At 33.7% G+C, this 16,341-nt stretch overlaps 1 protein-coding gene across 1 annotated transcript; it reads right to left on the reverse strand.

Annotated features, from left to right (window-relative positions):
• Positions 1-9,959: 9,959 nt before the first annotated feature.
• LOC145601490 (chalcone synthase) lies at positions 9,960-12,758 on the reverse strand. The gene is made up of 2 exons (XM_081657511.1): positions 12,534-12,758; positions 9,960-11,156 (listed from the first exon to the last, which is right to left on the reverse strand). The coding sequence occupies exons 1-2, from the start codon at positions 12,712-12,714 to the stop codon at positions 10,159-10,161; spliced, it is 1,179 nt and encodes a 392-aa protein (XP_081513637.1). The 5' UTR covers positions 12,715-12,758; the 3' UTR covers positions 9,960-10,158.
• Between the last annotated feature and the right edge of the window lie 3,583 nt (positions 12,759-16,341).

Here is a 16,341-nt window from a genome sequence, read left to right on the forward strand (position 1 = left end):
CGAATGGTCGGTGGTCCGCCTCCGAAGCTTAAGTTAGTCTAAGTCCGAAGAATAAGGTGCGGAAAGTAAAGGGTTATCTGCTCGGATTCCGAGCTCGGGTGTACTGTTCTCTTGAGAGTGACAGTTCTGACAATGATTGGTGATCACTGAATATTCCTCGTAAAGAGTGTCAAAAAAAACGTAGCCATAAATGCGGAGGTCATCTCCTATTTATAGGCTTCTCGAAAAACGTGCACTCCCTAGGGTTTCGTGCCCTAGGGAATATTCACGCAGCTTTTGCTGACCTCGGGATTTGGGCCTGAAAGCCGCCAATCCCAGGTTATTTTATCTGCCTGCCACGTGTCGTTCCCTGAGAGGTCCAAGGTGGCACCCCTTTCAGTGACACGTGGCGGACTCTGATTGGGCCAACTGGCCTAGGGTTTTTACCCAAATCACATTTTACCACCTAAGTGTGCACACCCCCCAAGCTAGTAACTCCTTTACATAGTGCTATCAAGGGGAAAGACTAGGTCATACAAAGCCCATAGTCTTCAACTTACTCCGCGTAGTGGGAGTTAAAAATCCAAAGATCCAAGGAATAAATCCTGATAAATAAACTTTCCAATATCCCATACTCGGGATGATAAAACTTCCTTTTAAAACATCTTGAATATCAATACATGTTTATAATCAACAATATAAAACATTTAAACATTTGAGATTAAGCAATTAAAACATGTTTCACTAAAACATATTTCACAATTATTTAAACATGGTTCGAAATCACTTAACATGTAAATCACGTTGCATATAAAAGCCACTTTATAAAAGATCTAGCCACGTGTACGTACCTTGATCTTTGAACACAATTACGGAGCTCCTAATTCCGAACAAGAAATTCCTCCTATAACGATCCAATAATCCTAATCAAATATTTTTCAACCCATAGACACGACTTAAAATATCGACTTTACTAGTTGTGCATGAACAATTGATTAATTTAACCCCTTTTTAATTTAATAGTTACTTTTTATAAAGTAGTCTTTAATAATCCATCAAGGTTATAATGATAATAGTTGTAGTGGCTTTGATATGAGTAGTATATAGTAGTAGTAGAAGTAGTTGTTATACGTAGGTAGTAATAGTCATAATAATAACAACAACAACAACAACAACAACAACAACAACAACAACAACAACAACAACAACAACAACAACAATAATAATAATAATAATAGTAATAAAATATAGTAGCTACAATTTGACAGTAATGTACATAGTAGTAATTAGATAACGAAAATGATGACGAAAATGCTAAAAACGTGAGTTCTCATATATATCCAAGCATAAGTTTAATGTAGTACAAAATAACAAACAAAAAATAGGGAGGAAAGAATTTTACACTGAACAACGCAAACAAGGAAGGAAAAGCAACAGCAGCAACCGTACGCTGCGACTGTGGCTAGGCCGCGGAAAGAGAAGGGAAAGGAGGGGCTGCGGTGGCCGGCAGCCGAGGCACAGATGAGGGCAGCGATGGTGGTAGTGGTTTTGGAGGAAAGATTTGAGGCTAGTGAGGAAAGGTATGAAGAAGAACTTGAAGAAGGGAGTGGAGTGGAGTAACTAGCTTGATATGCATGGCTATTTATAGATAATTCTTGGCATTATTCCACCTTTCACCATTAATGAAAGAGGCAAGTGGGTGGTAGTTCCCCCCTTGCCGACATAGTTTCATTTTATTATTATTATTATTATTATTATTATTATTATTATATATATATATATATATTTAGAAGTAGATATTTTTGTGTAGTACTAGTGTACTACACATATAAATTGAACTCATATATAAATAGCGAATTTTGTATTTTGCCGACTGAATTGGATACAAACTATTAATGGTTGAAAATCTGGTTTCGATACGACAAGTTTCAAATTGACTTGTATAATTAAAATCATCATCAAATATAGGTATAGAATTATCATATTATTATTTTGTATAAAATATATCGTAAAATCTATATTTAATAATTATTGAACGACTTAAAAATACGGGGTATTACACTCTCCCTCCTTTCTCCCGGCACCGGCGAACCTCTCATTCCCTGATTCCCACAGATCTCCTTCTCCTATTCCCTCTCCTTCTCAGCCCAACCACTACCCCTTTCATAAAATATTTTTCTCTCGAATTTGCAAAACACTCTATCTCTCTCTTCGAATTTCTCTCACAATTTCCGGAGGATGGAACTCTGAGTTACAAACCAAACTAGGCCATCAACACAAATCAAAGAGAGAGAAAAACCCTAGGGCTGACCTGATTTGTTGAACCTCCGTACCCCGGTTCGATCTTCATCGAAACCTGGGGCCACTGTTAATGGTGAAAATGACGATGATAGTGGTGGTGATGGGCGCCGCACAAGAGAGAGAGAGAATGATCAATGGGGTTGGTGCCAACGCCGGCATCGGGATCATGGGTACTGGGTAGGCAGGGGCTGGTTGGGTTGGGGGAGGGGAGGGGAGAAGAAGTGGGTGGGGGTTTTTTAATTTTAAACAGGGGTATTTTAGACAATTCTCTTTTTCCTCCTTTTAAAACATTAACCATGTTTAATATTTTCTTAAAATGTTCAACAAATGCTACCACTGAATTAGTTTTACAAATCATGGATTATCATTGATAATTTGTTTTTTTAGTGTTTACCATTGAGAAGAAAAGAAAATTCAAGAGTACCATTAAGAATTTCCCTTGATTTTACCCCAAAACAAAAGATTTTATCCAAAATGAAATTGATTTTATCCCAAAAATAATTCATAATTATCTTAAAAAAAAAAAAAATTTAAAACAGAATTTTCTTTTTTTGAAAACCGCAACCACCATCACCGGTCACCGTGGTTGGCTAGCCGAAGCTAGCCACGGTGGCTGGCTGCCATGACAGCAGCCACTGCCGCAAGGGCAGCAGCGTGGTAGCTGCTTTTGCTTGGGCTGCAGGCCACCGTGCGTGGCCAGCCAAGGCTAGCCACGGTGACTGGCTGCGGTTAACAGCCACTGCCGCGCAAAGGCAGCAGCAGCCCTAGCGTGGCTGTGGCAGCAGCTGTGCAACTCTTGCACGTGGCTGTCCAGCCACCTCCCGGACCACCTGCCCTCCCTTTCTCCCTCTGGACTGACCACTTGGTTGGCAGCTGCCGTGGCTAGGGCTGTGCAAAAATCGGTCCGGACCGGATTTTGGACCTGAACCGAACTAGGCCTGGAACAGCCCGTACCGGACCTGCTGATTCCGGACTGGTCTTCGGTCCAAGGAAAAAGTGGATTCCGGGTTTTAGGTCCGGTCCGGTCTAAACCCGGAATAATCAAGTCTGGACCTGAAACCCGAATTTTAATAAAAAAAAGGCAATTTAATTATAAAAATTTTGGCAAGTTTTTATTCTTTACTGACTTACCCATTAGCCCATTACCCTAACCTTAACATTTTCAAACTCAAAAAACTTATCAACACTCTCGGCGCAGTCACATCTCAAACACCTACACAAACTCCATTTTTTCAGGCGACTTTGAGCATCTTCGATTCACCTCGTGCTGCTTCTTCTTCATCGGAACTCTAAAAATTGAGTTAAAGGTATGTCTTAAATTGCTGCACTTCAAATCACCTTGTTCGACATCTGATCTAATGTGTTCAATTACTTACTACATTGCAATTTTGCAAGTGAATTCAGAGAAGGAATACATGGATATTTTCATTATTAAGGTTTGAATTATTTTAGATTGCTGCTAATACTTCAATTGGGAAAGTAAATAATACAAAGCATCAAATAATTATCATATTTGCATAAAAATATAGTAGATCTAAGAATATAAATCCAAAGCATCAAATAATTATCAAATAATTAACAGATTTCTATTTGTTGAATATTATACAGATGGAGAGCTCTCAATCCAAAAGTTTACCAAGTTTAATGGATGCGGTTAGAAGGACAGATATTGAACAGTTGCGCAAGTAGTCAAGTAGACTCTCTCATATGATTCCTAAAGTTTGATGGAGCAAGAACGATCTTCTTATTAAAACTCTTGTTATAAATCTATCATCAACTTGTGTCATTGTATTTCTAATTTGGTGAACATTTGTAATTCTTAAGTAGTATTTAAATAGGTTTTTATGTAATTATTTTTTCAAGGGTAAAAAAAACAAAATTGCTGAAATAGGTCTTAAAGGTCTAAAACCGGACCAGACCTGAATTTTCAGGTCCGGACCTGATTTTTTCAGGTCCGGTCCTCGGTCCTCAAATTATCTATATTCCGGTCTTCAAGTCCAAGGGGTCCCGGTCCGGTCCGGTCTGGTCCGGTTCTGGACCTGTGCACAGCCCTAGCCGTGGCTGCGCCACCCAGCCGCGGTTACTGACCTTAAATAATTTTTTTTGTATGTTTTTAATTTAATTAAAATAACTTTTATGCTAATTAAATTAAATCAGTCCAAAATTAAAATTAAATCACATTCAACTTTAAAATTAGGGTTTATCATAAAATTAATCCCAATTTAATTCTAACTTTTAAAATTAAATCTATTATCACACATAAAACATTTTTATGCATAAATCAATCAAATTAAAATTATGAAACAAATCTAAAACGTAATCAACCAAAATAAACATCAAAAATCATATTTTTAAGGCTAATATGGTTCGAAACTTTTAAGTAAATTAAGGTTAGGGTTCGAAATTTTCGAATAATTTAGGGCTTAATTCGGTCCTTTTCATGGCTATTTGAGCATAATCAAATCGCATTTAATCTATTCCAAAAGTTTAATCACATTAAATATAACAATTGAACCATAATTAAATTAATTCTCCCTCTTAATTGATTATAAATTAACGTGTATATCAAATAATCGTATTATTATAATTAAGTGGGATGCGTTACTGCATGAGGTTAACTGATACCACTGTAGGAGTTTATAGGTACTACGCAGCGGAAATAATACATGAATCATATTCAATTAAGCACCTAATCCCAAGAATCACATGCATAACACACAAGACATATAATCATACCTTTGAAGCTTGAATTCCACATAGCAATTTAACAGGAAAATCAGGGAGAGAATAGAGCCCCAAGTGTTGCTCCTCTACTTAGTCCATGAGATTCGAACGAGCCGTCCACCAATACTAGATTGGTCGAGTGATTGAGGAAAACCGCGATCACCACCTTTTTGGACAACCGACCACCGCACGAACCAACACCACCACAAGACACCACCGTGCGTTGAGGAGGAGGAGAGAGCCGTGTGAGGTAGGAGTATAAGGGAGGTTGGGTTTCGTGTTTGCTAATCAGAGTTTGATCAAATGACCAGTTAATTGCTTACATGCAAACCTAGGCACCTAGTCTATTTATAATCTCATTATAATTAGACAAGGGCACAAAGCCCAAAAGCCCTCTTAATCCCCTACATGGCTGGCCACCTAGAGAGATGAGGCGCATGATGGGCTTCGTCCTCTAATGCTCGATCTGGCCCCTTTGTGTGACCTTATAGGATCCGTTCAATTCGGCTTTGACACTACTAAAATTTGGTCAAATTGCGACCGTTTTTCTACGACTGTCATTAAAACGGTCGCAATGACTGCTAAAAGCGGTTGTAAAAAGAACTTTTTTTTAATTAAATAAGGGTATAAAAGGGTGGTCAGCTAACTTAACCCTAATTTTCTCTTCTCACGCCGCTTCTCTCTTTTCTCTCTCCTCTTTCTATTCTCTCTGTTCTCACGCTATACTCTTTCTTCTCCTTTTTCCTTTATCTCTCTTCTCTTTTGCTCCTCCTCTTTGATACTGCTAGCTCGTCTATCCTCCTCACCCTAATTTTCTTCTTTTCTTGCGTTATTCACCGAGCAACAAACGAATTTTGCGATATTGATCGAGCTACGTACAAACAATTTATGGTGTTAATGGTCAAATTCGACCATAAAAATTCCAGATCTGGAGTTTTCATGGTCAAATTTGACCATATAACCCAAAGAAGAAGAAATATTGTAAAATGTATGTTGTTTTTTCTAGAAATTTTGTTTGTTTTTATTTATTTTCGATTTTTGTGGGTTTAATTCGTTTTTTTGTTCGATTTTTTGGTCGAATTCGGTGTAATTTATGCCCATTTAATTTTCTTTGCTATTTAATTTATATGGGTTTTATTTCATTCGATTTTATTTATATGATTTTGATACTTGTTCAAATTTGAATGTGGGTATAATATTTGTGATATTATTTATGTGGGTTTAATTTTTTTGTTTGTTTTTGGTTTTTTTCAATTTATGTGGGTTTTAATTCTTTTTTTGTTCGATTTCTTGGCTGAATTTCTTGGATTTGATTTTTGGTCGATTTTTTGGTTGAATTGTTCTTCATTCTGGGTTTGGTGCCTTTTCGTTTATTTTGGTTTTATTTTTGTTAAACTTATGTTGATTTTTTATTTTTTTGAAATACAAATGTATGTTGATATTTTAGGTTGAATTCTTCTTCATTTTTATTGGTTTGATTTTTGTTAATTTTCATTTTGAATTTGTCTATGATTTTTGGTAATTTTTTTGATTTTTTGTTTGATATTTCCGGTTTTTTGCTTGTAAAGTTGATTTATTTTCTGCTGGGTTTCATTTTATTAATTGATTTTTGTGGTTTTGCTTGTAATTTGGATTTTGTGGTTTATTTTTGCTTGAATTTGATTTATTTTTATTTTTTGTTTGTATTGGTTTCTAGATTTTGGTTTCGTTTGTTTTAGATTTTTTTTTAATTTTTTTTTCAAATTTTATTGACCGCTTTAGGCCGTTGCAAATGATCATTTTTGCGACCGTTACTATACCAGTCGCAAATATTATAAATTGCGACCATTAATGTAACGGTCGTTGAAAATAACGGAAACGGCCGCAAATAAATTGCGACCATCAACCGGTCGCAATTTTGAGTTTTTGCGACCACGTGAATAACGACTACCACATTACAACCGTTGACGGTTGCAATCACTTTTTGCGACCATTTTTGCTATTTTTACGACCGTTAGAGACGGTCGCAATTTAGCCGAATTTTAGTAGTGTGAACTATTACAAGCCCAAAGATCGTAAGTACCTCTAGCTATAGCAAAACGACGACCCACATGTCCGGACTTAATTATCTCCATAATTTGATCCAATTATATGTCTAGTAATTGCACACGACGAAGACATAACTCCTTCATGTATGTCATGAAAAATATTAAGGAAATTGGAATTACTTGGGGAATAATTAAAAAGAATGAAGGGAAAGAAAAATATGATGATTAGATATTAAAAAGATGGAGAAGTGGAATTAAAGAAAATAAGAGATTTTGGGAGATAATTAAAAATACAATTTTACCAATTAAATTCCCCCAAAATAATTCATGAGGGCCGAAAATATGGAGCTTACCGTAGCTCTAATTTTCAGATTCCTCTAGATGTATTTAGGAAGATTTTGCTCGGTTTTTAAGGAACAAAATAATTGTATAGATAATATAGAATAAATAATTAATTAATTAATTACCAATTATTTACCAATAATTAACCAATAAAAATCAGATTTTCCGTACATGAAAAATCCGAAAATTCTAGCTAGTTATTAGGTATTTTCGGCCATAATAATTAATTAGTAAAAATGTTATTTTGCTTTAATTAAAATATCCGAAATATGTAAATAATCCGGATTTTAAGATAAGATAAATGGATAATAAATATTATCCAAAATAATGATTAGTTTTCAAAATACTTTTGGCGCCAAAATTCAAATATTATTTTGGCTCCAAATAATAAATTTACTAAAATACCCTTTTATAAAATAATTCATAACTAATTAATTAGGAAAATACGTACTCCCTCCGTGTGTTTTTTAAGTGATACATATTGACCGGCACATAGTTTTAGGCAATTTAATTGACTTAAATAAAATAAGAGGTAAGTAGGGTAGTGGAGTATTAAAAAACTGTTAAAAAAAGATAGTGGGTTAATAGTTTATTGAAAAGTAATGAATGTGAGAGGAAAGATATAATAAAAAAGTAGTAGTGGGTTTGGGTGGGGACCATGAGAGGAGAGAGATATAATATTTTAATGTATTGTTTTGCCAAAAAAGGAAATGTATCACTTAAAAAAACACGGCCGAAAATGAAAAATGTATCACTTAAAAAAACACGGAGGGAGTATTAAAATACGGGGTATTACAGTCTATCCCCCATAAAATAAGTTTTGACCCGAAACTTAGCCAAAAGAAACGAAAATAATTTTGAAATTATTGGTTCATGCACATCCTAACTTGACTCGAGACTCTTGACAAACTCAAGAAAGACTTGAAATTACTCAAAAATGACTCGAAGAGCAAACGCGCGAAACTCTATCGCCCTATTCCCCACTTAAAAGGAGTTACGCCCCCGTAACTCGAGCAACACCTTAACTCATTAAATAAATCAACTATATTCTCAATTTATCAACAATTATCAAGCCAAGTAAGGAAAACCAGAAAGTTTCAAATATTCATAAAAAACTCAATCATCGTTTTCATAACTTCAAATTCCTCAATCTGGTTGTTATAATCCACAACTCATCTATAAGGTAATTTATTAATAACTCAATGCAATCATTGATTATTCCATCATTAATAATTTCTCTATATCAATTAACTTTGCTGTCAATCCCTTAGAGTAAAATCCTTTAAATAACCATCCAACTAATCATTCCATAAGAAAAGTCACACGCTTTAAGCCTTTGTTCAATGTGTGTCTTATGTATTCGAAGATATGAAAATATTTGTCTTCCACACTTTAATTTGCAATTCGGTTTTACTCATATTGATATCAATTATTATTATTCGTTAGTAGCTTTTCTCATCTTACAGAATATATGAAAATGTTTGCACAATAATATGACTTCATTGAAGACATAGTTCCAATGAAGGAAAATATGACAATTAAGATACGAATAATACGTTTATGGAAGCCACCTAGCTTTGATAATTCGGTAGTAACATATGATCAGTAGATCATGATTAATTTGATGATTTCATTTTTTTTTTTTTTTGAGGCAACGGAGGTAATTTAAATTAGGAAAAATTACTTATCAATGTGCAATACATGTGTACTAATCTAGTTAATCTAATAAACTGCACGCATTAAGCCTTTAACACTTATAACAAATTAACAATATAATTAAAATATAAACTAAAATAAAATCTTCCACATTCCTCTCTCCTCCTTTCTCTCTCCAAAACCCTAGCCTCCATTGTTGAATTTTGAAGGGGCTTCCATCGATTTTAATCGGTGGAAAGCCCCAATCCTTGTTTCTTTATTGTTTTTTTTAGGTTTATAATAATGCTTCCTCCTTTTGGGAGGAACTTTTCTCCCTCGAAAGAAAGGGTTTTCGATCTCCTTCGAAAGACAAGGGTTTTTCGACCTCCTTCGAAAGACAAGCTTTATCTCCTCTTTTCGAGGGAGAAATTTCTTAGGTTTGAATCCATGGTAGCAGATCTAATGGATTGTCGTGAAATTATTTCGTTGGTGAAAAAGTTATCAAGTTTTCGAATACGGACAGATGAATCAGAAGGAAAACATCCTCACGGCTACAAAGGATCGTTAGATTGTCTCTCCAACAAGGCTGTAATTTTCAGCGATATAAGTGGGAGATGCTCCGCAGTGCAAGATCTACTCGACGATCGTAGTTTTTATGAAGGAAAATTCTATTTGATTCAATATCTTATGTATTTGTTAACGTCGAATCTCTATTGTAGATGTCGTATAACTTTTAATTAATGAAATATTTTTGCTATTCAAAAAAAAAAAAAAATTAACAATATAATTTTTTTTTTTTTTTGAGGAAAAAAAAAAAAAAAAAAAAAAAAAAAAATAATGGCTGATATAGTTGTCATTGCATTCACATAAAAATATAAAATCAAAATCAAAATAATTTTTTTTTTTTTCATAAAAGCAATAGAGTTTAACAAATTTTTCTTACATTTTAGGTCTTATGGAGTACAAAGCTATGAGAAACAACATAAAACGACAATAATTATTACATTCTATTTATAGAAATAATATAAGGAACTGATTTTGTTCCTGCCACCTTGAAACTAGTCATGTAATGAACTTCACCTCATTTCTTACTCCACAACAAATTTTCTTTCTTGCATAATTTCCTTGGTTCCCCCATACACCAAACAATTTAACAGTTCAAAGGAACACTGTGGAGCACAACCGTCTCGACAGTAAGTCCAGGCCCGAACCCGAACAAAACACCCCAATCGAGCCCATCGCCGGTGGTTGCTTTCCCTTCCTTCATAGACTTCTTCCTCATCTCATCCAATATAAAGAGTACACAAGCACTAGACATGTTACCAAATTCACTTAGCACATTACGGGTTGCAGTGAGTTTCTCTTCTTTGAGGCCCAATTTGGCCTCAACCTGGTCCAATATAGCAGGCCCACCAGGGTGTGCAATCCAAAAGAGGGAGTTCCAATCACTAATACCAAGAGGAGTAAAGGCCTCTTCAAGGGCCTTGTTAATGTTCTTAGAAATAAGCCCAGGAACATCCTTTAGTAAGTGAAAAGTCAGGCCCACTTCTCGCAAGTGTCCGTCGATTGCACCCTCCGAGTCCGGTAATATAGTTTGGGCGGCCCAAACCATTTTAAATAAAGGCCTTTCAATGGACTCATCGGGATCAGCACCTACGATCAATGCTCCGGCCCCATCCCCAAATAAGGCCTGGCCCACCATAGAGTCCAAGTGGGTCTCAGTGGGCCCACGGAAACAAATCGCGGTAATCTCGGAACAAACCACCAAGACGCGGGCGCCACGGTTGTTCTCGGCTAAGTCCTTTGCAAGGCGGAGCACAGTTCCGCCTGCAAAGCAACCTTGTTGGTAGAGCATGAAGCGACGGACAGAGGGGCGTAGGCCAAGAAGTTTAGTAAGTTGGTAGTCGGCTCCAGGCATGTCAACACCGGAGGTGGTGCACATTATAACATGGGTGATCTTAGACTTAGGCTGACCCCACTCCTTGATGGCCTTGACTGCAGCCTCTTTCCCGAGCCTAGGAACCTCAGATACCACGATGTCTTGGCGAGTATCCAAGGAAGATCCCATGTATGTAACCATGTTAGGATTTTCCTTGAGGAATTCTTCTGTCAAGTGCATGTAACGTTTTTTAATCATGGACTTGTCACCTGTAAAAATATAAATGTTGTTAGGACCAATTAACATAATAATTACTATGATTAATTACATGAAGTTAATCCATGAGAGATATTAGCTCAGTGAGACAAGTCATTTTACCTTAAAATAATTATAAAATTAATATTACCACACAATTCATAATAAACACCTATCTTTAGTAAGTTTATTTGACCGTTAGTTAGGTACTACCTAAATAACATTAACACATTAACATTTGAACTCCAATTGAAATTTCAGATCACAACAACACTCCAAGCATTGAAAGCGTAGTAATGGCCTACTGGGTTGCTATTTTTGTCATTATTACGTGACTTTATGGTGAATACAAAAATATCTTGGGTGTGTATGTAAGAAGAGCATAAGAAAAACATTCTTCAAACTACCTAACTTCAAACATATATAATTTGCAACTACAAGTAGACAAGCAGTGAAATAAATTCAAACTTCTTAATCATTCTGCCAATATGTTATATGGCTAATTAGGTAATTTGAGTTTAATAACTAATTAATCTAAATAATTTACTTAATACAGGGCCATGATCCCATGACACGTGGAAGGTCCACCCATTAAAAGACTAACATACAGATGAATTAGATTTTTATAATCATCTATGATTTCCTCTATAAAAAGGACTTGATTAGTATAATCAATTTAACTATTGTCTTAATATATAATTAATTTATTATTAATTTAATTGAAGCACCTATAACTTTTTTATGTTCCCCTAAATTTTAGACCCTTCCACTTAAAAACTAACACATAGATACTGAGTATCCCTTATATATTTATACATTGTCTTTGAAAACCTAAAGAATATAAAGTATAGACAAAAACTATAACGTAGAAATAAGCGTTTATAAGCTCTAAACTATACATATTTATGATTAATTAATTATTTCTTAAGTGAAAACTATTGGAGCTAAAAGTTTAAGTGAATAGATATGACACTTTAAAAAATACTTATAGTAATTTGACTAAATTCACTTCAGTCTTGTTATCTTCACCTTATAATTAATCATCGAATTGAACTTATATTTGTTTACAGGGTAAAACTTTTTACTTGTTAGTTGTTACTTTAAAAAAAAAAAGTTAGAAAGACATGCAAGTAAATTATATTAGCCAAGTAATTAAATATATGAATAGCATCATGGTATGCATGAATGTACACGCACAATTTTATTACTACTACATTACATCAATATAAAAATTATATTGCATTATCAAATATCATATATATATATATATATATATATATATATATATATATATATATATATATATATATATATATATATATATATATATATAACCGATCAAACACTTAATTAACAAATAAAATGAGGGTATAAAAATGAAGAACACGTACACATGCGCTTAAACTTTTCCTTCAGCTCAGTCATATGCTCGCTCTTAGTAACTCGGAAATAGTAATCTGGGAAATCGGATTGATAAACACAATTAGGTGGTGTTGCTGTACCAATTGCCAAGATTGTTGCTGGCCCATCTGCTCTTTGAGCTTTGCGAATCTCCTCTAATGAACTTGTCATTTTTTTTTTTGGAGGGTGTTACAACACACAAAATTATTAAATAAAATAGGAAAGTATTTTAATATTTTGTGATATTGTAGACGTTGTAGGATGAATAATGAAATCGTAACGTAGGACTTTATAAGAGTGAAAAGAGTTTTGGTAGGTTGCATGGAAGGGCAGTTAGTGTCCACGTGGTTTGTTCCCTTTGTGGTTAGATATTTTGCCACATCTATTCACTCTAACATCAACCTTAATTTAATTATTGTGTTAGTTTTGGTACTGTTAAAATATTTTAAGTTTACAATTATAATATATTTTTCTTCTAGGACAATTTTTGCAATTATATTAGCAGAAATTGCGACCTTATTTTCCTTTCAAGCTGCACTACTTCCGTCACTCTGTATTATGTATCAAGATTGTGATCTTGGGAAATGCAAATTGTATAAATTATTAAGTAATTATTTTTTTTGGATAAAGTCGAGTTTAAATATTCTTTCTTTTCGTTTTTTGACAGGGTGATGAAAATTAAATAAATTAATGATCATATTAACACTATGAATTACGAAGTATATGAGACTACGAGTAGAATTAATGTGCCAGAAAAGTGTTAACCATAATATATTGTTTTTTTTTTGTTCCACAAATTTCTTCTCACTTGCACTTGGTGTAGAGCGGTAGAGCCACATAATAGCAACAAGTCAACAACAGCAACTAAAAGCTACTAGTATAAAGTAAGTAAGAATGTAAGTTTCAGTTTAGTACAAACTTAATTATAGTGAAAATAAGCTAAGTTAAAAACTTAGTTTAAATTAAGAAAAAAAAATGGGCCGAAGGTACTTGCAATCATTTCTTGAGGTGGGAATAGACAGCAATTGTAGGTAAGTACGACGTAACGTTGAGTTCCCTCTATATTTTCTCCTTGGGAGAGTTTTTTTGTTTCCCTCTAGGGTTTCTCCTTGGGAGGGGTATTTTAGCCTCCATTGCTAGATTTTTCTAGCTTTTTTGAAAGTTTTCCTTCACTCTTTTCCTTTTCACTCTTTCTCTTTCATCTCTTTCTTCTGATCTCAATTGTAAATTTTTGTAGGGGTTTCCACTAGTGTTTTTACCGGTGGTAAGCCCTAAAAAACTTTTTAATTGCTTTCAATAAATGGATTCCATCTTTATGATGGTGTTTATTTAATTGTGGTTATTTTCTTTGTTTGTTCGTGTGCTAAAGTTTGAAGATTTAAGGTTTCATCGTCTCCGAAAGTATTTAGAAGGCGATATGAGTTTTTTCACCCAAACAACTACTCATCCGTGGATCTCAAGCCGAATTAGTGCTAACTCACAGATTGTATTGCTTTGGATGAAGTTTTTTATTAAGGCGATCGTTGATCGAATCTGCAATGTATGTAACTAGTTCTAAGGTGATTTAATTTGTACTTGTGTTGGAATTTTACATTTCCTAGGAATTATTTGTAAGTGCCGTTTGGCTATATTTCATTAATGAAATCCTTTTTCTTCTTATAGTGGGTCAAACTTTGATCAATATTTTTAGTTAATATTTTTTGAAAATTTTTCCAAAATTACATTTTACCTTTTATTTATTTATTTAATTTTTTTTTTTTTTTTTTGAAAATCTAACACAAAAATACAAATGGTCTGAGTAGCACCATCCATTTCTGTTTTCCAACTAGAATCTCACGTAGGAAAAACATAAATAAACAATGTGTAAATAATCCTAAATTGGGCAATACCATTCAATTGCTCCAAATCTCTCCATTTTATTAGTAAAACCCTAATTTTGACTTTTGACAAATTAAAGAACCCTAATTTTATTTTTTTTGACAAAGAACCCTAATTCCCATATTCAATTGATAAATTAAATTATTTTCGTTGATTTGAAATTATTCAACGCGTTTTTTGTGCAGCAGGCCACATCGTGTGACCACTTGTAAAAAAGCGGGGAAGCCCTTATAACACAAACAGATCAAATAACCTCATTAAACTGAGAGAGTAACCTCTAAGTATATTGACAGAGTAACCCTTAAATAGAAATCAACCCCTACATACAACAAGCCAACAATGACAGAGTCGAGTAATTTACCCCATATATTACTAAGTAAGTAAACCCTATACCAGTAAACAAGTAACCCCATGACGGCTGGCCACACAACCAACCACATATAAAAGTTATACGTATATATTTTTTTATCGATCAAAATTTATTTTTACTAAAATGAACTACCTTTTGCTTACCATTCATAATTTTTTTTATTAAAATTATTTGAATTAAGGTTAATAAAATGAAGCCTTAGCTTAGTAATGGTTTATTATAAGATTTTACGTAGTATAGCATAGTCCAATTAGTCATATGAACATATTGTTATGTATTTGTTGGTACATAACAAGAGCATAATGATAACTTAATACTCCCTCCGTATGTTAAAACTTACACCACTTTCCTTTTGTGACCATATATTATTACTTGTTTTATTTGCTTTTTTGGAAGCCTTTCACAATATTTTACTCCTAGTGGACCCCCAAATATTACTTTAATATTTTTGGATTCTCTATTCTCCCAAATATTATAGTATTATACTTAAGCTATTCCAAATTAGATGACAGGTTTCTTTAATTTTATCTCGTTTATCAATGCAAAAATTCAATCAAAAATATCTTTGATTATATTATTGCAGAAAAAAAATACTAAAAATTGATTTTTAATTAAGTACACATTGAAATAAATCTATCAAGATCCCACATGAGCATGTTTTTTTATACATATAAATCACGGTAGTTAGTTAAAGAAAAGTTAATGAATAATATCAAATGTCAAAACGTGTCATCTAATTTGGAACGGATAATTAATTAAATACAAAGGGAGTAAAAAAATAAAGATGATGGGATCACATATTTTCAGTTTAAGTTTTAGGTTTTAATTTTACCACTAAAGTCATTTTAGTACAATCCTAACCAATTATTATACAATTACACTACCAAAGGTACAATTTCACAACCTAGTGACAGTGTGAAACAAATATTAGCTTTAAAAGTATACCCTTGTAACCAGTGGCAGATCCAGGGCTTTGTGGGTGGTGGGTCACTATTATGCCCGATAACATACCAATCATCAATAATGCATTGTTTACAAAAGGAAAAAATTAAAAGTACTACATAGTTAATATTACTCCCTCCGTGATTTTAATTATTTACATTAGTATTACCCGTGATGGTTAAGAAATTAAAGAATTATAGCGAAGATAATTTTATTTTTTAGTTACTCCCTTCATCCCAAAAAGAACGACCCATTTGGGTTGATTACGCGGGAATCAAGGAAGTTAAGTAAAAAGAAGTAAATATATATTGGAAAGATAAATTTACATGGGGTTTGTAAAAAAAATAGAGAGAGAAAGTAATAAAATAACATGAAAAATCAAATTTTTATATGGGGAAGCTAATTTTGCACAAATATTGTTGCAAATTGGTGTTGATTTAATGCAAATGGGTCATTCTTTTTGGGACAAAGATTTGGCCAAATGGGTCATTCTTTTTGGGACGGAGGGAGTAATTAATAAAATACTTCATAAGTAAGGGCATGTTCTCTTCAGTTCATCTTCATTTCATTTCAGTTTAGTTCAGTTCCAATCAGTTCAGTTCCTAATT

This window comes from Chenopodium album, chromosome 21, assembly GCF_948465745.1.
Source record: "Chenopodium album chromosome 21, dcCheAlbu1.1, whole genome shotgun sequence".
Lineage (NCBI taxonomy): Eukaryota > Viridiplantae > Streptophyta > Magnoliopsida > Caryophyllales > Amaranthaceae > Chenopodium > Chenopodium album.